Source organism: Nanorana parkeri, unplaced genomic scaffold (assembly GCF_000935625.1).
Source record: "Nanorana parkeri isolate BGI_ZX_2015 unplaced genomic scaffold, ASM93562v1 scaffold34, whole genome shotgun sequence".
NCBI lineage: Eukaryota > Metazoa > Chordata > Amphibia > Anura > Dicroglossidae > Nanorana > Nanorana parkeri.
The window spans coordinates 980,249-1,002,814 of NW_017306302.1; the positions used below are offsets into that span (position 1 = coordinate 980,249).

A 22,566-nucleotide genomic window follows, 5' to 3' on the forward strand; every position below is an offset into this window, starting at 1 on the left:
ATATATATATACATACACACATATATACACACACATATACATATAAAAATTATACAGCATTCATAAAGCACCAACAGTTTGTGTACCACTTTACAAAATAAAGCTAGATAGTACAGTTCCAATACAATTCAAGACAAGAGTGTTAGGAGGGCCCTGCCTATGAGAGCTTCCAATCTAAGATAATAAAGCAAACTTGAATGTGCCTGCAGCAGAAACGGGAGCACTCCGCACATGACAAAGCAGAGGTGGCGGTGAGGAGCAGGTGTGCGCACGGCAGACCCGTCTAGCTGGCTCCAAAGCAGCATGAACTAGGGCAAAGGCAGGTACATTTCCAGTTTTACTGTACAGAACACATCTCAATTCGGCCAATGCGAGCTCAATCAGATTCAACTCTGAAACCACTCTGCAACTTGCCGGACTGCAAATCAAATCTTACATTGTGCAGAATTCCTGTTACTAGTGCTTTCTTTCTATTATTAATACACAGCTATCAGACCAAGCCCAGTATGTTTTCACTTTATACACCGTAGAAGAAAATGTTGGCACTGCATAAAATCAAAAATGATTAAAATAACCACAATGACAACCTACGAACAAAGAAACCAGTTCAAACCCAATATAGTCACTGACTAGCCAAGTACGGCAGACACAGGCCTGAAGCTATTCAGTGGACAAACTCTAATAAAAAGAGCACAAAAGAAAGAACACAAAAGATTTTTTTTAAAGGCTGCGGATAAAACCACTTACTTAGAATATCGTGCATTGTCCGATTTCAGTATAAATCCAAAAAGATTTCCAGTACAAATCACAAATGGTATACAGTAGTTCCAAAAAAAGTGCTAAAAGTCCAAAATTCTCCAGTGCTGAACAAAGCGTCAAGTTAGCGTCCCGAGTCACGTAAATCCCATGCAGGTGAAATTTTGCCAGGACCGACCGAGCTGTTTCTTTGCGGGGAAATCAGTGGGCAGAGGTAGTGCAGTGGAATCTAGTCCTTCATATCCAGTTAATGATTAAAAAGTGAAGGCGATTTCAGTACAGTACTCGGAGGGGAGGGAGCGAGGAGAGAGAGGGGGTGGTGAGAGCCTCTGGCTTGCACGTCTCTCCGAGATAAAGATCTCAGTTTCATGATTAACTCGAGCAGGTTCAAATATTTGCTGAGCTATGGATTTTGAGTGGGGGAGGGGAGGGGAGAGAAGAGGCTGTCAATCACAGTGAAAGCTGTCATCAGCTAACAAGTGGCTGATGTGGGGAGCACGCTGGTTTTAGCTCGGTAACTGAGACTGCCATTGTGCTGGGACTTAAAATAACCTCTGTCGCTGGCTGCAGCTCACAGCGTCCAAGAGGTGGGCAGCCGAGCTCCGTCAGCAGCCAGATTCAGGAAGTGGCTCGCCTTACCGGCAAAAAATAGCAGCAAAGAACTGGCGTGCAAAAAAGGTTTGTACCTCCAAGAAAGAGACTGGCGTGTCTGTACAGAGTCCCCCCTTCCCTCCGCCAGCCCCAGACAGCATAGAACAGGTACACGGCTGCTGCTTAACCTCGGCACGCAGCATGCTCCATGAGCCCCGTGACTAATCGGTTTACTGCAGGAGCACAGATGTGCATTGTGCACGTACTCCTTCGTGACACGCCGGGCAATCTGCTGCACATCTCTCTGTGACACAATACTGCTCCCTATAATCTACTGCAAGCCATTCAGATTCACAGCCACGCGTAAGACACAAAGGATGATTGCTACGGATTGATGTGTATCTGGGTTTCAGGCGTATGTTTAATGAGATCAAAGGTCTATATGGCGGTTTAGCGACCCAAACCGAATACGCCATATAAAAATGTCAATGCGCAGACATTATGTCCAAAACCACTTCAATCTTTTCAGGTTTAATCGTTTTAAAATCTATCAGCTCCAACAAGACACGTTTACATCAACACAGAACACCACCACCACGTGTCAATAAAATGACATGTGTAAATGAAAAGGACACTTCTATTTAGCTAAAGATTAGGGGGCCGTTCACACCAACCATTGTTTTTTTTTTTCTGTTTTGCAATTTGCTTTTTTGGTTATAACTTTATTGAAATGCCAGGAGTGACATTTCAATAGGTTCTATAGGCACAGTGCAGTGTGATGTGGTACCACTTCACACCACAATTAAAAAATAAAAAAGTACAGCATGCCATGAACTGTGTCCATTTAAAACTACCATGTCTATGCTGGAAGAAGCGGCCAGTGTGGCCCCAACACTTCTGGTGTGAACGGGCCCTTAAAAAGAGAACTGTGCGGTGAATGAAAATCACTCAGCCTCATAGTTCTAGCCGACCTGTGACAATGTAACTGTCACACGTCGGCTCAATAGATCGGGAAGTGAGCGAACACATGGTGTCGCTCGCTCACTTCTCAATCATCTCCATGCAGAGAGCCGTGAGTTACAGTCACAGCTCTCTGCATAGAGATGATTGAGAAGTGAGCAAGCTATGTGGTGAAGAGGACCCAGTACACGTGCAGGTTTGTAATTTGGTCCTTAAGCCTCATTCACACAGTCGGTGGATTTTACTGCCCCTCTGAAAAGTAATCTACCATGGATCGCTTTTTTTTTTTTAACGGCGGATTGTAGACGCTCAGGAGACAATACTGCCACCCCAACAATATCCAGGGAGGGGGGTTTACTGTACACTGAAATTCCCAGCCAAAAACCAGTGTGGCCCAGTCTCATGGACTTCAAAGGGAGCGTTTGGCAAGCGGCACCACCTGCCAACATCACAAAGCATCAAGGCCAAGGCAATGTATATGGACCAGGCCAAGGCAATGTATATGGACCTGAACAGCCTCCACGGTAGTCAGTTGGCGGTGGTAAAAACACAGATCAACCACCTTTTTTTACCATCCCTTTGTGACCCCCGTGTGAACTTGGCCTTCAAGGAGAACATACAAAAAAAGCACTGCTCTTCCACGTCTGAGGAAAGGAATGAGCTGGGTGCTTGCCGCTGGGAGCACGTCCTCGTTCCAATATGAGCACATACAAACAGGAGAAAAGCAACTCGCACATGGAATGATCCGGTGTGCAGCCAGCTTTTCTTCTGTTTGAACTTGGCCTTCGTTTAAATGCCATAAATGTAGGCCTTCGTTTAAATGCCATAAATGTAGACCAAACTTGGCTTCCCCACAGCCTGGCTGAGAAACCAGCACTGGAAGTGATCCACCTCATCCTGCCTAGGATCTGAGACACCCCCATACATTAGACGCACCCCCAGTGTCACACAGCGTTCCCTCTCCTTGTTGTTACAGAAGCTGGATGCAGTGCTGCGAGCCAAAAAAATCATCACGTGTGAACAAAATAAATCAAAAGCTGTGAGATCAGCCAGCTATAAGAGAGCACCTTTCATCTTCATCCAGTAATAGAAAATGAAGGGAAACAGCCGACTGGTCAGTTGAGGCGACATCTCACTTGAGATGAGAACGGAGTTTGACAACTGAAGTGTGCTCAGAAGTATTCAATGTATACATAAAGTGGAAGCGCTGCCCACATTAAACAGTCATATGTTAAGTCCACATACACAATGCTGTATATAGCTTCAACATATAATCCAGCGCTGTACAACAAAGGAGGGGGCTGGGTGATTGTGTGCAGCACAAACACGAGACACAGACAATAAGTCCTCATCCCTGTAAAACGTGTTTGAGTGGGTGCGTCAGATTACATGGATCCTGCAAATACATAATGGAGCCATCTTGTCATATCACTCACTCTAATGGCATTCTAAGTGGAGGACATCAATCTATAGTTCCAGAGTCCATCTTGGACTAGATCTACTGACATCAGGTCTCAAAACATAATACAGTATAGTCTGCTGGTCTGTGAGTAATTTCACCATCAAGCCATACACACGATAGGACCCTCCCATCAGAAAACAGCATACAGACAGTGACATTCACATATTGTCAGACTACAAATGTTGTACAAATCCAAAACCGAAAGGCAATAGAAATACAGAGGAAAGCACAAAATAGCAATGCTTATAATCATATGGAAGCAAAGTGATCGGCCATACTGTTACTACAAAATTGTCTTCCATACTGTTCCTAAAAGTTGAAATTCAGGATAAGCAAATATTGTGTAAATACAAGAACCATGTGCATTCTAACTTGAATCTTGGTAGACTTTATGCATTTCTTCCAGATTTGTGAAGTAATCCAACATGAAACTTTGTCACTGTGCAGGAGCTTGCAAGGCTAGCACTCTGGCTGATACTCCTAAAAACCAAGGTATCTGGGAATGACAGCTATGTCAGAACCTGCTATCTTTATTTCCTCCATCATCTTTTTTGTGTGAACAAGACAGTTAACATGCGTCAGGGCTTAAAGCAAGCAGGTTTAACATTTGGGAAGCACATGGGTGCTGGAAGTGTCTGACAGCTGTTTGGACAGTATAATAGAACAAAACTTGCTGAAGGAGGACCTCTGGTGGCAAAACATGGACTAACCAAGAATTTCAAGCAGTAATGAGAAATGTGTGGACCACCAACAAAACCTCCCGACTAGATGAATATACATTGAATTGTAAACTGCCTATAACATCCACATAGTTATAACCTGTCACTCATCTCCACGTTTTAAAGGAAATTTAAGTTGCTGGTTGCCCATTCTGAAAACGCTAGCTGCCTGGCTGACGCTGGCTTTAATACTCTGTGAGCCACAAGAAAAATGTAGATAAGGACTTACAACTAGGACTTCTCTAATGTGTACACTTGTTTTAGGGCCTATTCACACCACATCCAGATCATCTTCAGACAAATAGTATTCAGACCCAAAATGCATCCTGATGTATCCCTATGCCATTTATGGCCTCTATTCACACCAGCGCAGTCCGTTATAGACCAGAAAAATACTGCTCGTCTTATTTTGTCTGGTCTGGAATGCACTGCATAGAAACACATCAAAACCGCATAGAAACACATCAAAACCGCATAGAAACGCACTTGAAAGCACCTGTAAGACTAGATTACGCTAAAAAAACAAAAACCTCCCCAAACGCAGCAAAATGAAATGCCCTGCATTCCAGATCTGGTCCTGAAAATGGTGTGAACCAGCCTCAGATCTCTGGTGCAACGCACTGAAGCCAGAGGACCAGTGTAACAACCAGGCAACCAGCATTTTCAGAAGCAGCTCCCATATTACTATTACAGCAGGTTTCCTTTCTGTTCCGGAATTTTCAGTACTGACCAAAGCACAATAAAAAAAAAGTCCTCATCTGCGCTGACCGTTCTGTTATTGTTCCTTTGTTAGTTATAAAGTACATAGAGGTCCTCAAACTGTACGGCACATGATGAACCTAGAGAAACAAAATCAGGTCAGCAGGACCAGTCATTGGAAATGACTTTAGAATGTGGTCAGCTTTACACCCCAGATAGACCAAGACCCACAACGTAGTGCAAAGGCTGACATTCCTGAGAACCCAAATTGTTATTCTAAATAGGGCCAGAGAAATGTGGCGGCATGACACCCAATGGGCCAATTCTAGCACAGAATTGCAATACACATAAGACCAAACAGATAAGAGCATATGGAAAAGTCAGCTAGCACCTGTATCAGTGGTCACCATGAAGACAAACAGGCCTCACATGAAACAGCCAAGGTCACCATAAAATAATGATAAGATGTGCAGACTGAAGGGGGAGGCAGTCTTCACTGCAGGTGTATGAAATGTTAGACACCAAGTTTTTTCAGGGAGAGAGCATGCAAGGACACACGTATAGATGACTTGCACGGTGGTACAGACTGTCTCTGGATGCCAGTATAAAATATGTACAGACACTTCTTGGTTTACAGCTCAATTAGAGATGTAAATGATATGCACCAGGGATATATAATTGCATCTGCTGACTAAAGCCTGAAGTATGAGGCCACTACACAGCTTGTGTTATCAGTAAAAACATAGACACGCCTCACACGGAAATGTCCAAGCACCCGGAATCTGTGTTACATGCTGGAGACCAACTGCATAGCAATTAACAAAGATCGGAAATACAGATTTAAGATTGGGAGAGATGACCCTGCAGCAGAATCTGTTACACAACAATATACGGGACAGTGAACTTGAATAGCATGGAAATAGCTGGTACTTCTGGGTATGGAGGGTATGCGATAGTGCTGGGACAATCAGCGCTGTCATATGGGAGTCTATAGGGACTTGTGGCTTACACAGGGATTTGCCTTTACTCACGAAGGCTAAACAAAGTAGCACAGGAGCGAAAGGAAGGCACACGTTTCCATGAGGGCCTGTGTCAACGGGCTTCTGTTCACCACAAATGGGTTTTGCTTTTATATATTCAAGTGTATGGGACTGCAACACCTGATTGAAGAAAGTCAAATGCACCTAATGAGGCCTCATACACGCGTCCATATTAGATTTACCCAGGATCTTTCCACCAGCAAGATCCTTCGGAAAAAGTTATCTATACAGCATCTGAACTTAAATGGCCATATCCCAGCTCATGTTCGTATTAGTCATGATGCGTACATACTGTGTCACAGGCGCAGAAAAACCTTGGCCTTTACTAATACAATGACAGAAGGCCGAGGACTTTCTGCACCTATGCTGTTGCCGCCGCTGACTGCGCATTGTTGATGTTTACATGTCTGCAGCACATGGAGGCCAATTAAGGTTGTGACATACTGCACGCAAAACAGCATGGATTGGTGGTGCGCTGCCTTCGCGTGCAGTGTGTCATGTCATTTTCACTCCGGCAAAGAAGGGCAGATATCTTATACTTCACCTCACATTGCCTAAACTTTCAACAAGACTGACTGACAGGCTGTGCTGTAAAGAGCCAACATCAAATCTCTTAGTGTATGGGATATTTTACATACATTCTTTAGAGGGACAATCAGCCGCTCTCTAGGCTTAGTAGCTCTTTAAACAAGAGTACATGATTTCCTCCTAACATGTAGAAGTGGCAGTGTACAGCCCTATCATTTTGGAGGTCGAGGAGCAACATCAATTAAACAATAAATCCTTCTCCTGGGACTAGCAGAGAAAGACACCTGGCTAACCACAGCATTCCTCTGGCTGGGGTGTCAGGACAGACATGCTACTTACATTGTCTCCTAACACTACCGGTAGGATGTCCCCTATTCTTCAAACTGGCTCACTTAAAGTACAGGAACATCACAATCTGATGTCCATTTCACTGCCCTGGACTACCATATGAAGCTAAACTGCAAAGCAAAGTCAAAGCTTCTAATGCTTTCTTACCACATACCTACAAGGAACTACTTTAAGAACATTGACTTTCAGTAGAAGTCTACATCTGCTTGCTCATTCACGATATTGCTCAGTCACAAAGGCAACTGTAAAACAATACTATAGCTTAGCTTCCCGTGCCGATATCATATTACCATGAGGAACACCCCGTAACCTAAAACATCAATGCTCCACATAGTCCACACTTCATATCTAGCAAATGAAACCGGCCACATTCACGCTACTGCTCACATGCACAGCAACATCTGCAGAGAATTCTGCTGTAAGACAGGTCCCAGGCCATGAAAAACACAGATGGTTAAGTTACACTGTATCACCTAAAGGGGCCCGCATTGTACCTCAGTAGGCCCCTCTGGCTGTCAGAGGTTTTCTGAGAAATGTACGAGTACACCAACATACGCTCAAGGGGAAAATATCACTGCAACAATGTCCAAACTGAAGAAAACTGGTGTACCTGGTGCAGCTTGACGTTCATTCCATTCACTTGCGATGAGAACTTCCAGAATCTGAGCGCTGTACTCTGGACCTTCAGAGCTGTGAAATAAGGAACAACATGGTTTAGATAGGAACAGCAGGTATAAATAAGTAACATATGAAAAATGCACAATAACAAATAAAAAAATCTAGATAACATACATTTCAAGTGGTCCAATCCAGTTTTAATCTCTTTTGTAAACTAGAAAACTTAAATGAATATAAGACTGAGAAGTTGAGGATTGTTATGCATGTGTAAGTATGTAGATATACACACACATACAGACACACCCGCACTGACAAATAAAACCTCATCTAAAATGAAAAGATTAATACTGCCTATGCTTTATACTATAGAAAAAGCAGAAGTGCAAAAGTGAACTTCATGTTCAAATCGTACAACTACACCAAATGTATAAATTGTACCTGTCCAAGGAAACTGTGCGTTCTCTATGAATAAATAGAAACCTATCAATAGATGACAACATAGAGGTTTTCCCCTGCAGCCACTGAGGAACCACAAGTCTCAATATGCCTTGGGATGGCTGCAGCTCCTTCCCCCACCCCCCCTAATAGACTAAGTGAGTTCTGCTCACCTTAGTAGCTGGTTCCTGAAGAGAAGTGGGCTGAAGATTTCTGCCAGCAATTTTGCACTGAGCAGGTTCTTGTTGGTGCTTTGACAGAGCAGAAAGAAATGTCTCAGCAGGTACTGAAGAGTGAGCCAGTACTGATTAGGAACGTTTGCAGACTGGATAATCTTCCTCAGCAGTTGTGCATAGTCATCAGAGTTTAAGGATTCTGCAGACAAAATAAGAATAGATGAATATTCCACTGTGTCCCCATACGTTGATTGTCACAATCCTGTATGTAGCTCCTGAAATGACTGACAGTGCAGACTGAATGCTGAGGAGAACTTGCATCGACGTGGTTCACACCACACGACCCAGGAGGTGTGATTGTTCCAACCCTTGCAGGTCATTGGCTATGGAACAGTACCTCCAGATCTTGTACTTATTTGAAGGTTATCAGATCGCTATCCTGTTTCTGCAGCATGTGACCGATCTTTAGGCTTGTGGGTTAACGCTACCACTTCCTACATTTTCTCTGTATGGACTTTGTGAAAAGATAAGGCTTCCGCAGAGCAGCAGGTGCCGATTCCTGCAGAGGCTGCTGAACCTGGGAACAACATGTCCTCCCCAAAGAGCTCGCATTTGCCAGCACAGATAAAAATGGTTAACAATTACCTCGCAGTGCGCGCAGACAGAAGGGCCTTCATATTGTTAAATATTACACAACTAGTTCTTCCAAAGAGCAAAAATTAAAGCGTGTGTGAACCTCCCGCCTATCAAGAAGGTACCAAAACTAAAGGAAAATAAACAAGTTGTTCAGCAATTACGCCACACAGACATACAAGCTTATTAAAGTCCGTAGAGTGCATCAGATCCCCCCCATAACCACTCAACTTCCATCTAGCTGCACACAGAGATAACAACTGATTGTTACTGCTAGTTATGCAATACAGATCAACACTTGTTTGCATAGGTTTACTGAATAAGCCTGGTCACCACCAATCACCTTACAGAATATAAGAGCAGAACAAGTCCGAACAAGGAAGAGGACAATCTTTTGGTACGGGTATATATGCATTTCTGGTCCAATCACCATTTGGAACCACAGAAATAAAATATTACTTCCAATATTTTAGTTTGCAACCAGATCCCTTAAAGACACACACCAAAAAAAAAAAAAAAATAGTTCTTGCCACTTAGGCTTAAAATCTTTCTTCTCTTTCACAGCTATGGCTGCATCTTCGACTACCAACACTTCCAAAGTGTGTTGGATGCCTGCATTACATGCCATGCACTGTGGATCGATCTGCTAGGTCATTAGTTTGTCCCTGGAACACAGTCATGATATAGTAGCTGGCAGGAGGAAGCACGCAATGCAGCGGGGAAAGCAGACATCTGACACACTAGGAAGTGTCAGATGCTGAAGAAGTTTTTGCTGGCAGACAAAGCTCTGCAAGAGAAGGAAGATCTGAAGCACAGGCTGAGGGATTTTTTAATCTGGTGAGTTGCTTTATGCCCCAATTCAGAGTAACATCCCACACTAAACATCAAATAAAATTTTAATGATACAAACGAGTAAAGGACCTTTCATGTCTTACCTCTTACAGCTGAAAGCATCTCATTGTAAGTAACTGCAGGAATGACTGGGTTTGGGAGATCCAACAGAAACCTCTTCAACGCATCACCCAGAGTCGGTAAGTCGAGATGCTCAACTTCGGCCCCAGCAGAATCTGGAACGTAAAATAATATATCAAACTCCAAAAAGGAAGACTTTAGCCATCAGCATCCCATGTGACTTTGAGGACGGACTGTCTCAACACCTTTTATTAACAGATTCCCAACAACCCCACATTCACTCCAACTTACTACACTGCTTTCACATACACGCCAGTTTTAGTTTTCAAAAGTATGCAAAAGTAACAGATTGTACAACTCAAAGCTTGCTGCAAAAGAGCGAGCAGCAAGGTTAGAAAAGCTGATTTTAACAAGTCTGTGTTTTGCCTGTAAATATTATGTATAGACAGACACAACACAATCTTATTCAGGGTGGGGAAAGCTGACTGGCAACTTCCAGGCAAGAGAGGCACAAAACATAGCTAAAGTATAAAAGAATGGAGGAGAAGAAAAATATACGGTACTAAAACTTCAAATAAAAAAAGGAATACAAGGAAGAAACTCTGAAAAGTAGTGTGAGATGACAGCGAAAAACAAAGCAAGGAACAGTTAAAACTTACAAACTTCAGCTAAAATATCTTTTAGTTTTGTTGCCACTTTTGTAGCCATTAGAGGTTTTTTCCTTCACTTCTTGTCAGATACTGTACAGGTTAGGGAGCACACTTATTAGAGGTGCCTTCCTTGTTGTGGCAGTGTGGTTTCTACATATGCTGGGGACCCCCTTTATATATCTAGTATGCTCCTTTATCCTTTTAGTATGCTGGGGACCCCCTTTATATGGCTAGTATGCTCCTTTATCCTTTTAGTATGCTGGGGACCCCCTTTATATGGCTAGTATGCTCCTTTATCCTTTTAGTATGCTGGGGACCCCCTTTATATGGCTAGTATGCTCCTTTTTTTTTAGTATTATGGGGACCCTCTTTATTTGGCTAGTATGCTCTTTTTAGTATGCTGGGGACCCTCTTTTTACTGCAGTTTGTGTTTTCATTTCCCATTTGATCTCCAGACAAAGTGAGGATAGACCTCGCCAACAAGCACTCGCATAGTAATAAACCTTAGAGGATATAACCCTTATCCATTCTTTTCAAAAGAATAAGCCTTTGTCTAACGTTTAAAAATACATGCAATCAAACTAAAATTTTTACGAATGACAAAATTGTTAATTAGAAATACAAGTGTTCTTAATCTAGATTTGATAAATAAGGTAAACTTTTGTTCATCTGATTGCACACAAAAGTTTGGATCAAAAGCGTTGAAAACAGCAAACTGAAAATGTCATGCTAGCAAAGAACGCCATCTGATACCGAAGTGAAAGCAATTACTGGATGGTCTGCAGCACCATCTACTGGCAGCAATGTCATCATCATGCTAAATTGCTGAAGGAGGGGGAAAAAAAAAAAGAAGACGATTTCCAAGGAGGACAGCTGGGCCTCACAAACTTTACCCATTAGGAAAACTAAATACAGGTGTCTTGCTCACATTTATAAACACATTTCCATCTCAAGAACTAGAAAGCTGCAGCCATAAAAACAACTCAATAGCTTGATACCAGGCCACACATGAGACCCGCACTGCTCTACATCATACCAGCTGCTATAAAAGGGTTTGTTCATTTGTTTAAAAAATAGCCTATGCAGTCAAGAAGCCCTGATAGGAACCAATAAACTAAGCAGCTTTTTAAACTTCTTCATTACTGTATCTTTCACAGCTGTAGGCAATTTGCGCCCCCCCGCCAGTAATACTCCCCAATATCCTGCATAGCTCAATTCTGCCCTTTTTACAGAAGGAGCCAGCTGTTGGCCGCTGTCCCCAAACATCACAGGTGCGAGCCCTGTCCTTGCTCAGAGCCCCATGCATGTGCAGTGCGTTGCATCTCCCATTACCGCAGCTGCAACAAAGGAGAGAGCGCACGGTGCGCGCATGGGGCTCTGAACATGACTTTGCTAGCTCCTGTGATGTTGGAGCTGAGCCCCATCAGTCCCACTTATGCTTCTTTTCAGCTGTTCCCCCTTTTTCGGTCTGATGTACAAGTGTATATACTATTCATTGAACCGCTAAATTATTAGGTTTGTCATTTTAAAACGCAGTAAGCAGCACTTGTAGGTTTAAACTAAGTTGGCAGGTTTGTAGCCTAACAAAAGCACAGCCCAACTATGGAAACCCATGTGTAGGGTGTGCACAGGTTTCCCACTTTCTAATTTGAGGGGAAATAAAAACCCTAAAAAACTAGTCAGTCAAACAGGTCCAACTTTCATCTGATTAATACAATTTACCAAGAACTAGTAGTACAAGGGTCAACCTAAAACACACAAAAAAGACCCTAGCACTAGATGCATGCTGGCAAGTTTTGTTCATCTGCTGTGTGCCAACGTAATTACCTACTTACTAATAGAACTTACCACATTCAATGATTTGACGGAGCTCAGGCACACTGCTGGCACTCTGGGTTCTGTACAACGCTGGGGATTCCAGACCTGAAAGAGAAAACATATGAAGCCTCCAATGTAAACTAGAACATTTCACTACAGGATAACGTCTGGTGCATTGGATTCCAGCAACAATAAAATAGCCAATTGAGCTTCTCAGACTGGAAATTGACAATCCTGTACACATAGCAAATATGAGCCAAGTTTCTACCATTACCCTAAATCACACAAGCAATCCCACTTTCATTATAAAAACACTGCATCTCAACAAGGGATGAAACTGCCAGATAGGTAGCAATGTCATAAGGATGCAAGCAGTTTGATTTTAGGCTCTGCGCAGATTCTAAGATAGGCAGTGATCCAGTTACAGGATCAAAAAATTGAATTCTGGGATATACCGCCTATTAAATCACAAAACCACTTGGAAAAAGTTTATAACATTTAAAAAACACAAAACAAACAACATTACTAGGATTGGGGGTTGGCAAATAAAATAAAAATCCCAATTTTAAGGAAACTTCCTTTAATCGAGAGCTGAACTATTAATATTTCTTCAGTGCAGGGCTGGACAGAAGGCAAGTCGCGTGTGCTCTTTAAAAATTACAGCTGGCGCCCACATTTTGAGGTTTTCCCTGGTTGTCAATGTTGCTGGCTCCTGGATTGGACAGACTGGCTCCTGAATTCCTGATTAATTTGCCCACCCCCGATTTAGTGATAAGCAGAATTACTACATCAGTTGGCAGGGGCTGCATCTGACAAACTAAAAATGTAACTAGTAACAAAAACTAGTCTAAAGTAATAATTATCGTCAACAGATATGACCGCTCTTGTATAGAAACGGATTACACAGACAAATCACGCAATGTGTAGAAGTAATATTTCCACACCAAGTTACTTATCGACTGCAGATGTCTAAAAATAACATTATTGTATAAGAAATGGTTTCTATTTTCATGTAATTCTAAGTCCAAAATACATAAAGTACATACAAAGTTTTGCTTCCTAGAAGTAGTGCTAGAATAAAGGAATACTTTGCAGCACTGCAAGAGTCCTAGTACAATCATTAAGTACACCGGCTAGCAGTGCTGAGCCATGAATAATCCCTGAACATACCTTTTCTTTCTATAGTCTCCACCAGCTTGACGAGGATCAGTGGGGCTGTCTCTGGTGGTGCAAATATCTCTGTCAAATCAGGCAGTGTGAAAGCTGCAAGAGAGGAAAAAAAAAAAGTCATTAGTTCCCAGCTTGAAACACGACATAGAAACCACAGTGTGCGAGTTAAAATTTAAACTCTGAGCAAACATTCGGTATTTGACATGTCTGAGCAAACGTTGCATTCATCGCTTCTGTCTACAAGGGAGGCTCAACAATTAGCAGGGCATACTGCAAAACGTTATCAGAAAGGAACGCAGCCAAGAGCCGTACGGATATCTAAAAGGTAGAGGGCGCCAAAGACAACGTTATGTATTGTGCAGAGAGAGAGACGATCTGCCGGCCTGAATTTTTGGGGGAACTGCTAGTTAATCATCATGCAGAAAAGCATGCCAACCTCTATCGGCGAATGTATATTAGCTGATATGGTAGTGTGCTTTTTGGACACAACACAGATTTTATTTATTTAAAAATCAAAAGAGCAAAAAGTTAGCTATTTTGTTTTTTAACATTTAACCACAAAAACATTTCTAGTGACCTGGCTTTTATTATGCTTTGTAACATTTTAGTTCACATTTCAGCAGCCCATAGTCATGCGCTACAGTATCGAACCATACAACCGTAAGATTTCCCAGATCACCACACATCTCAAATATTTACTTAAAAGCAGATCACAAGGGAAGAAAATCGAGCGCCTTTTTTCCCCCTGCGTACCGAAGGGGACTGGTTAAATTATTGAAAAGGATGTTTACAGAAGGGCTGATCGCTGCTGAGCAGCTGGCAAAGACATCTGTTTTCTTATAAACTCCCATTCATTCCAAGACTTAGCAAGACGGCGGCCATGTTTGAGCAGAAATATGTTCCAGCCGTGCCCAGCTTCAGCAGCAAAACTCAAAAACTGCTGATTGTGGAGGAGCGCGCCGACTCGATCCAACATAAACATGACTTGAACAGGAAAAGCTCTTACAAGCTTTCAGGCTGAAAAGATGCATTATAACTTGTGCACAGCTGTAGCAACAAGAGCCGGAGAAGCTAAAGAGCGGGATTACTCAGTCCGGTACTTGAAGGCTAAACTCTGCACTGTGGCGTGTTTAAAGTGAAGCGACCCCAGAGGATGGCATTTTCCCCCCGGCAAGTTTAGATGGGGTCTTTTTGACGGTTGTAACGTCCTGGTGTGCAAATTGTGCTGTCTCTCCATACTGATCTTTGCAATATGCACAATGAGTTTGACTTACTAAAAGGAGTAGTGCCTGTTCACTCCAGGTGAAAAAGGTGAAGCTGTGTTCACTTTGAATACCCAATCATGTGCTAGGAAAAAAAAAAAATCGACACTGTCTATCTATCCATCGATAGATATTCGCTTCATATCCAGCTGTAATATGTGTGACTTCAATTACCCAGTCTGAAGGAGGGGAAAAGAGAAGTGAACAAAAATTGAGTTAATAGTAACCAATCAGGCTTAAAAAAAATTCTGATTGCTTGCAAAGGGTTCTCTTATACTTTTTGTTTTAAAAAAATAAATCTGGTGAGCCTGCCATAAAAGGTTCCTGATCAGATACTTCCTATTCTATAGTGACAACACCCTACCCCTATATCCCAATTGGTTAGGCCTGGTTCACACTGAGGGACCACCGTTTTTGCATGTATGCGCGTGAGCAGCATGCGGTTATTTGTGCGTTATTACACACATTTTGACTGGCAGCTCGTGAAACATTGCAGGCAATTGAAGAACAAGTGTTTAAACGCACTAAAAAGCGCACACAAATTTGCAACATGCTTCTGCTGCGCATTTTTTGGGCATTTCCATTCAAGTCTATGGGGCATAAACGCGCTTTAAACAACCCAAAGAAGCTCATTTACCTTTTTGGGCGTTTGGCTTTTTCCTGCTCAGGTGTGAACCAGGGCCATTGAAAACCATGGGATTTCTTTTCTTGTGTTGGGGATTTAAAAGCGCTTTTCCAACTGCTCAAAAACTCCTAGGTGTGAACCAGGCCTTAAGTGTTGTCGTCATCTTATGCGCTCTCCTGGTCGAGACTACAAGTGGCCGTGCCGATACATATTGCAGTCCTGGTCCACTGTTGTCACCATTAGGACACCTGCACTGAGAAATGCCATACAACCAATGATGGAGAACATGCATATAAGGTTGCTGATAAAACACTGCGAACAAAGGATTCAAAAAATGCCATTGTTTATGAAGCACATTGCATTGAAACTCTGCTATGGCTTTATATCTACTTTTAATCAAAGAAACCAATTGGGAACAACGTACGCCGCTACAATACCTAGACAGAAAACTCCATTCAGCTTACCACAGACCTGGGAGGAACGCAACTAAACCTGCGCCAAACCTGGCCGCATTATTAAAAATTCCAAATCGCCAGTTGCTCGAAAAGATATTTTCAAATGACTTGCTTCCTTTGTCCTGTAACCCATTTAATAACTTAGGCATCCAAACGAAACAAAACCAAAGCCCCATAAAGAAAAAGCATTCATTATACTGACAGGAGACGAGAACAATTAATCCTCTGCTTACAGGAATTAAACAATAACCCCTCTTAATCCGGTACAATTTACAGGCAAGCAGCTACCTCGGACCATATTGCAAGCTTTTAATCTTTCTGCTCTCACAGGCCGCTGAGACTTGCATAATCAGCACTGGAGTGAAGGGCAAAGCGCACCCAGAGCTTCCCTTCAAAGATGAATTCCTTGAAGGAGAAACGCATATAGATATAAAACATGGCCACATGGCTGGCTGGAATTTCCACAGAATTTCCACAAGTGGAACCTATTCAGCTTTGAAGATTACGAGACTGGGGGCCCATATATTATCAGCCAATGCAATAAATGTCCAGTTCCATAAACTATTCAGAATCTGTTTTCTTAACCCATCGTTGACAATTACCATAGCATTGTACCAATTGAGCACTGTACCAGTGTAGCATTACCAATGCAATACAGTTGCAGATTGACATGGTAAAAAGTAAGCATCCTACAGACCACTTGAGAGGCTATAAAAGCACTCAAAGTTCCTGAACACCTCACTTCCACAAAGGCATTCATTATAAAGTAAAAGAAAAAGGCGGTACATCTATGGGCTAAAACTATCATTGGCTGGATCAAAACCAAAGTGCAACCATTTTGGGGAAAGCATTTTATTTGATGCTGAATTCGGAACACAATAAACTCTTGTTATGCAACCGTGGACCACCCTTAAGGTTTTGCATTCACCAATTTACTACATGCCAAGACAATATGTGCTTTAATCCACAAATTATTCTGAACCTTTTAGCAACCAGAGATGATGAAAACTGAATTCTGCAAGCTTACATCATACCTCAATACTAATATATTATATAACGCCCTGTTATATAAATTCGATGTTAAACCTCCAAAAAATAGATGTACTAAACTGGATTTATTTAGACACAGGAAAATGGACATCAAGTAAAATATGAATCTGCTCTAAAAGGTTTCTTCATGCAAAACTGCTTTTTAGTTTTAAAAACATTAAATAAAATTTTGGCATAACAGAACCAAGTATGACAATCCATGACAAGCAACCAATCAGAAATAAAATCCAACTGCCGGAGACTAAACCGTGCCTGGTCTCTGCTGTGCACTTGGCATACCACTAGCACTCTATGCACTGCCGCACGAAATATGTCCCATCAGATATACCTACATGCAATGGGATAGGAGTCCCATCAGATATACCTACATGCAATGTAGGGGATAGGAGTCCCATCAGATATACCTACATGCAATGTAAGGGGATAGGAGTCCCATCAGATATACCTACATGCAATGTAAGGGGATAGGAGTCCCATCAGATATACCTACATGCAATGTAAGGGGATAGGAGTCCCATCAGATACACCTACAACTAATGTACGGGATACGAGTCCTATCAGGTATACCTACATACAATGTAGGGGATACGAGTCCCATCAGATATACCTACATACAATGTAGGGGATACGAGTCCCATCAGATATACCTACATACAATGTAGGGGATACGAGTCCCATCAGATATACCTACATACAATGTAGGGGATACGAGTCCCATCAGATATACATACAATGTAGGGGATAAGAGTCCCATCAAATATACCTACATACAATGTAGGGGATACGAGTCCCATCAGATATACCTACATACAATGTAGGGGATACGAGTCCCATCAGATATACCTACATACAATGTAGGGGATACGAGTCCCATCAGATATACATACAATGTAGGGGATATGAAGTATAGCAGTGGAGCATTCGCAGCACTGTAATACTGGCAACAGAACAACTCTATACTGTCTTGAACGCCTTTCCCCTCCCCACCCCATGAAAAGCATGGAAGTGCTCAAAAAGCTGCATTTCAAAGTCTCCAGGCAGGAGTATGGGTTGTGAAAATAACTGTCTGCATCTCATTGCTAGCTGTAAATGCTAATCCTGGATTCTGGAATGGATTGTGAATAGTGCCTTTTCATTTGGAGCAAAAAAGAAAAAAAAAGGAGGCCATTAAAAATACAGAAGTCCACAGCATAAACAACATGTCCGCAATGCAGGAAGGGGAAGCCGGAACTGGTGTGACACAGCGTTTACTTTTTAGCTATTTCTTTAAAGCTCCTCTGCTGATTCCTCTAGTATAAGACTGACATGAGCCAGGACTTGAAGGAGGCTCCCTGCAAAATGGCACCGAGCAGTGGCACACAACGAAAATCGAGCAAAAACATCTTATACCTGCCAACAAAATTTTAGCTTGCTTGGCGTTTTGGAAGATCGCCTGAAGCTTCGGTGCACCGAATCCTCCTTTGAGAAACTTTGCCACTTTGTTGATTCCTTTGCTGCAGTCCACAATCAGCTTTTCGCTTAGGGCAATCATTTTCCAAAGCTCGGTGGCGTTCTTCAATCAAGGGGACACCACCAGTGCCTGAGCACAATTAGGAGCTCCTTGCTCAGCGCGTTGGATCAGTGTGAGCCGTCAATGTTGCAGCAGGTAGTAGAAGCCCATCTATGACATGTCACCCACGCAGCATTTTCCACTAAATCTATTTTTACTTTCATGGAGTGGCAGGGAGCAAATCAGTTGGCCTCATAGCTCAAGATGCCCTCCAATCCCCTGGCTCTTGTCTCCTGGTAACAGAGACCGGCCTGAACAGAGACAGTGGGGCCGACGGCATACCTTACATTTAGAGGCTTGCCAACATAGCTACACAGTGCAAGATGAAACCAGTTCACAGCTGCACCTTTTGGAGAGCTTCTCAGTAGAAAGAGATATTATAAAGCTAATACCTGGCACAGACAAGTGGAAACTTAAAGCTTCTATATTTGTTTCAGACTCGCATACCTGAGCCAGAGCACTCATGCTGTCTGATGTATGTGAAGATGTCAAAAGACTTAATGTAGAAGTGTCTGCAAGTACAAAGCAGAAGACACAACCTACTTAAATGTTGCAGCACATTCAAATATATAGACATGCACAGAGTATGGCTCGTAGACAAGACCACCAGTTGCTACCATGCAGACCATGTTAAAAGACTTGGAACTAGGGATGTTCAGATACCAAGTACTGTACACGGTACATGTACAGATCCTGTTCCAGCTCCAAGACTAGACTAGAGAAAAAAAACTCAAAAGTTAGGAAGCAGCTGTCATTTATAAGGAGCATTGGCTACATGGCTTCTGGGATTTGTACATCACTGTTTTAATGTAGGATTATAATTTTTTTTAATAAACACATATAATGGGATGCACCGATACCATTTTTGCAACTACCGATACATTTTTGTTTGCCATGCGACAGTTTTTCTAAAACAATACAATAATTTGAGGACAGTGGTGAAGCGCCAGAGCTAAGTACTAGTTGCAACCACTGCAACCCTGGTCGTGAAAAAAAAAAAAGTATCGGCACTGGTATCTGAACATCCCTATTTAGAACCACTGAGCATGGCACCACCAAGACTGACGCTGCAAACTACATTCAGAAACTCAGGATGGATGGATGGATCCTGCGTCTGCGTCCGAGCACGGACAACCGCACGGATGTGCATCTTGGGTGAGCGTACGGCCGCGTCCTCCCATAGGGAAGAACAGGCTGCTGCGTACACACACAGCCCCTTGTCCTTCCCGGGAACAGTCCAATACGGCTGTGCACGCTGCACGGATCTGTACATGCCGACTCTAAGCTGTGTGAATAGGCCTTAAGAGCTTCTCTATTGACAACAATTAAAGAAATCCTCAAAAGTTAAGCGCCGGATGTAAAGTTTAAGGAGCATTGGCTACTTGGCTCCTGGGATTTGTTCATTCCTGCTGTAGGAGCCCTTAACGTTGGCTACAGACTGGTAGATCTCTCAGCTAAAATAGCAAGCTGTAAAAGATCCGGCATTTGTTGCTGACCTCGATGTTGTTGCGGTCCTTTTTACCCTGAAATTTCACCAAAGCATGCTCCTAGAACTGAGCTTATCTCATTTCTCTGGAGAAAAGTGGAGACTATCAGTCCGAGAAATGTCCAATCATGGTGGAAATCTCTGCAATCAACGACGAATGGCTATGGTTTTACAAATAACTGCAGCTCTAAAAAAATAAAAAAAAATATGACTCATGTCTGGCTGATAAATGCAACTCCCTCCAATCTCTACTCAGGTTTTTATATTTTTTTAAAATATTGTCTGACCTGTAAGAGGCCAGAAAACACTCCAAACAGCAGTGAGGAATTGGCACCCGCACTGAAATGAATATGGGGTTGAGGCTTCTACAGTATGGCCAATACTTCTACCCCCCTCCCCCAAACCTTGCCTCCCTTAAGGGTGAGCTACAGCATAAACAAATATTGTCCAACTGCAAGGGGCATATGTGATCATATGACCTTGAATAATTGTGGCCCTTATTGCATTTCTTTATGATCTGTGCAGTCATTCGGCATAAAACGACTCTTGTATTTTGCCTCCCTGCAGGAGCTTCCTGAAATCCTCTTGTGCAGGGTGACTGCTCTTGTATCTGCTCCCCACCAGTGCTGTGCAGGTAGTCTGTAGTTCTTCTGGGTCCCATCCATAGCTCTGCTCTCTGCAGAGGCTGTGTGCAATCTCATCCCTACTTCTGCATGCTAATATCTGGATCTGCAAAGGCATTTGAGACCACGTGGAATTGAGAAATATATTCACATTGAAATTTTTTTGCCCAGGAGTGCACCATTAAGTGCATCCCCACAGAAGCATCTACGACTCCAGCTTGTGCCAGACCTGGACTAAATGCTAAGCTGGCCCCATACAGGATGGGTAGAATGAAGAAGCATTTCTGTAGCATGAAGGTAAATGGTTCCTTGCAGGACAGGCGGGGTCATTTTCAGCAGTGCAATTTTTTTTTAAAGATGCACTTATAATATAAGCACTTCTGATGCTCATTGAAGCTTGTTATTGAATGCTAGGACCTGGGTGTTCTGACTGGCAGGAGTTCATGGAACACATGACCTGAACAGATTTGCAAACCTTTTGGCCGTTTTTATAATAATACAAATAAAATGTTCACATTTATATTCCAGTGGTTCAGTTTTAAGCTTATGATGTTAGATCTGTATGGACATCTTCCAAGTCTCGGAACGTCTAAGCCTTGCTTGAACCCCAATAAAAAAAAAAAAAAGTGGGTTCCACCTTATCTTTATTAGACTATTCCAAATCCTGACATTTCTGTACCACCACATACTCTGCATGGGCAACACAAGCTGCCCTTTTCTGGTCAGTGGACACTGACGCCAAGAAGAAGTCAGAGAACTACTGTTTTCCTCATCAGAACCCTGGTTTAAAGAGCAAGTGCAGGTGAATAGTCTGGGAGGTGTTGTACATCATATGTTTGACAGTTGAAGCCTCAGTAAATTTATAAATTATGAGCTGTCACCCACGTTTTATCTGCTATAGAATATACTTCTTAGAAATGGGAGCTATAAATAAGAGAACAGATGGCTTTTGTTGGCTCCAATCAAAGCCGAGACACTTTCTGGAAGGAAGCCCCAAGGAATTAAACCCTGGACTGAGTTATGCTGCCCCCTACATGTGTCCTCTGCATTACGCAGCTCACTGCACTTCAGATCAAGAGCTAAAATAATGCCAAAAACAGAGATTGCTTCAATTCGTGTTTTCAATCCCACAGAAGCATCTTATTTGTTAAAGCAGATTTGCTGAACAGTTAAAAGAAACACAGCTCTAAAGACACATCAAGGAATTCTGGAACCTAAAATACAGCTTGGGAAAAATAAGGTAAGATACCCAAAGTACCAGAACATTCCACTGCGAGTCTCTTGTAGGCCTTGAAGAGCACTGGGTTTGGTAAAGCACATGGTCAGGAAAGGGGAACAATCCAATGCTGCACCCCACTGTCTTAGTGCGTGCAAATTTAAAGACACATGTCTTAGTTAGAATTTAAGCGGTTTCCCAAAGACCATCTAATGTCTGCGGCCTGCTTTGGCTTTAAACAGTTGATAGTATACCCATGAGCAAAGCAAGCTATGAGACTCTTTTCAGAAATCTTGACCTTGCACAGGAAGGTGATGAGGACACTCAATACACAGACCGTCTGCAAGTTGCATGACCTAAAATGCTAGCTATGGGTCACATGGAACTTGAACATTATAAGACCTACAATTTACTGCCACCTCCATTATATACTAAGATTGCCTAAAATAACCCAAGTTCCATTCAGATACTGGATTATATATATAGATATAAGAAAGTGAGAGATGGACAGACCCCTGTACTGCAGCCTCTCTACCTTCACTTCAGGGGTCTAAGAACCTGTGAGTCATTACATCCAATAGAGTGTATTGAACTTGAGGACGGCCAAGGACATTCTATTACTGGAGCAGATGGGGGTGAGAGGCTGCAGGAACCGAACTAGTAGCCAACCGGGAAAGACATTCTATTGCCGAAGGTGGAGACAGGCATCGGGTGAGTATATCTTTGGTACATCCCACGAAAATGAGCACTTAAACCTTGCAGTGCAGGGGTAGCCCCACTGCAAG

At 42.6% G+C, this 22,566-nt stretch overlaps 1 protein-coding gene across 2 annotated transcripts in view; it reads right to left on the reverse strand.

Annotated features, from left to right (window-relative positions):
- PIK3R1 (phosphoinositide-3-kinase regulatory subunit 1) overlaps positions 1–22,566 on the reverse strand; it is a 70,188-nt gene that overhangs the window by 7,695 nt on the left and 39,927 nt on the right. The window contains exons 2-6 of one of the 2 annotated variants that reach the window (XM_018569255.1): positions 13,516–13,608; positions 12,376–12,450; positions 9,901–10,032; positions 8,330–8,531; positions 7,714–7,793 (exon numbers count right to left, since the gene is read on the reverse strand). In XM_018569255.1, the coding sequence (XP_018424757.1) occupies positions 7,714–7,793; positions 8,330–8,531; positions 9,901–10,032; positions 12,376–12,450; positions 13,516–13,608 (582 nt within the window). Of the gene's footprint in view, positions 1–747; positions 1,476–7,713; positions 7,794–8,329; positions 8,532–9,900; positions 10,033–12,375; positions 12,451–13,515; positions 13,609–22,566 lie in introns of those variants that run through there. The other variant, XM_018569273.1, reaches the window with a different exon arrangement.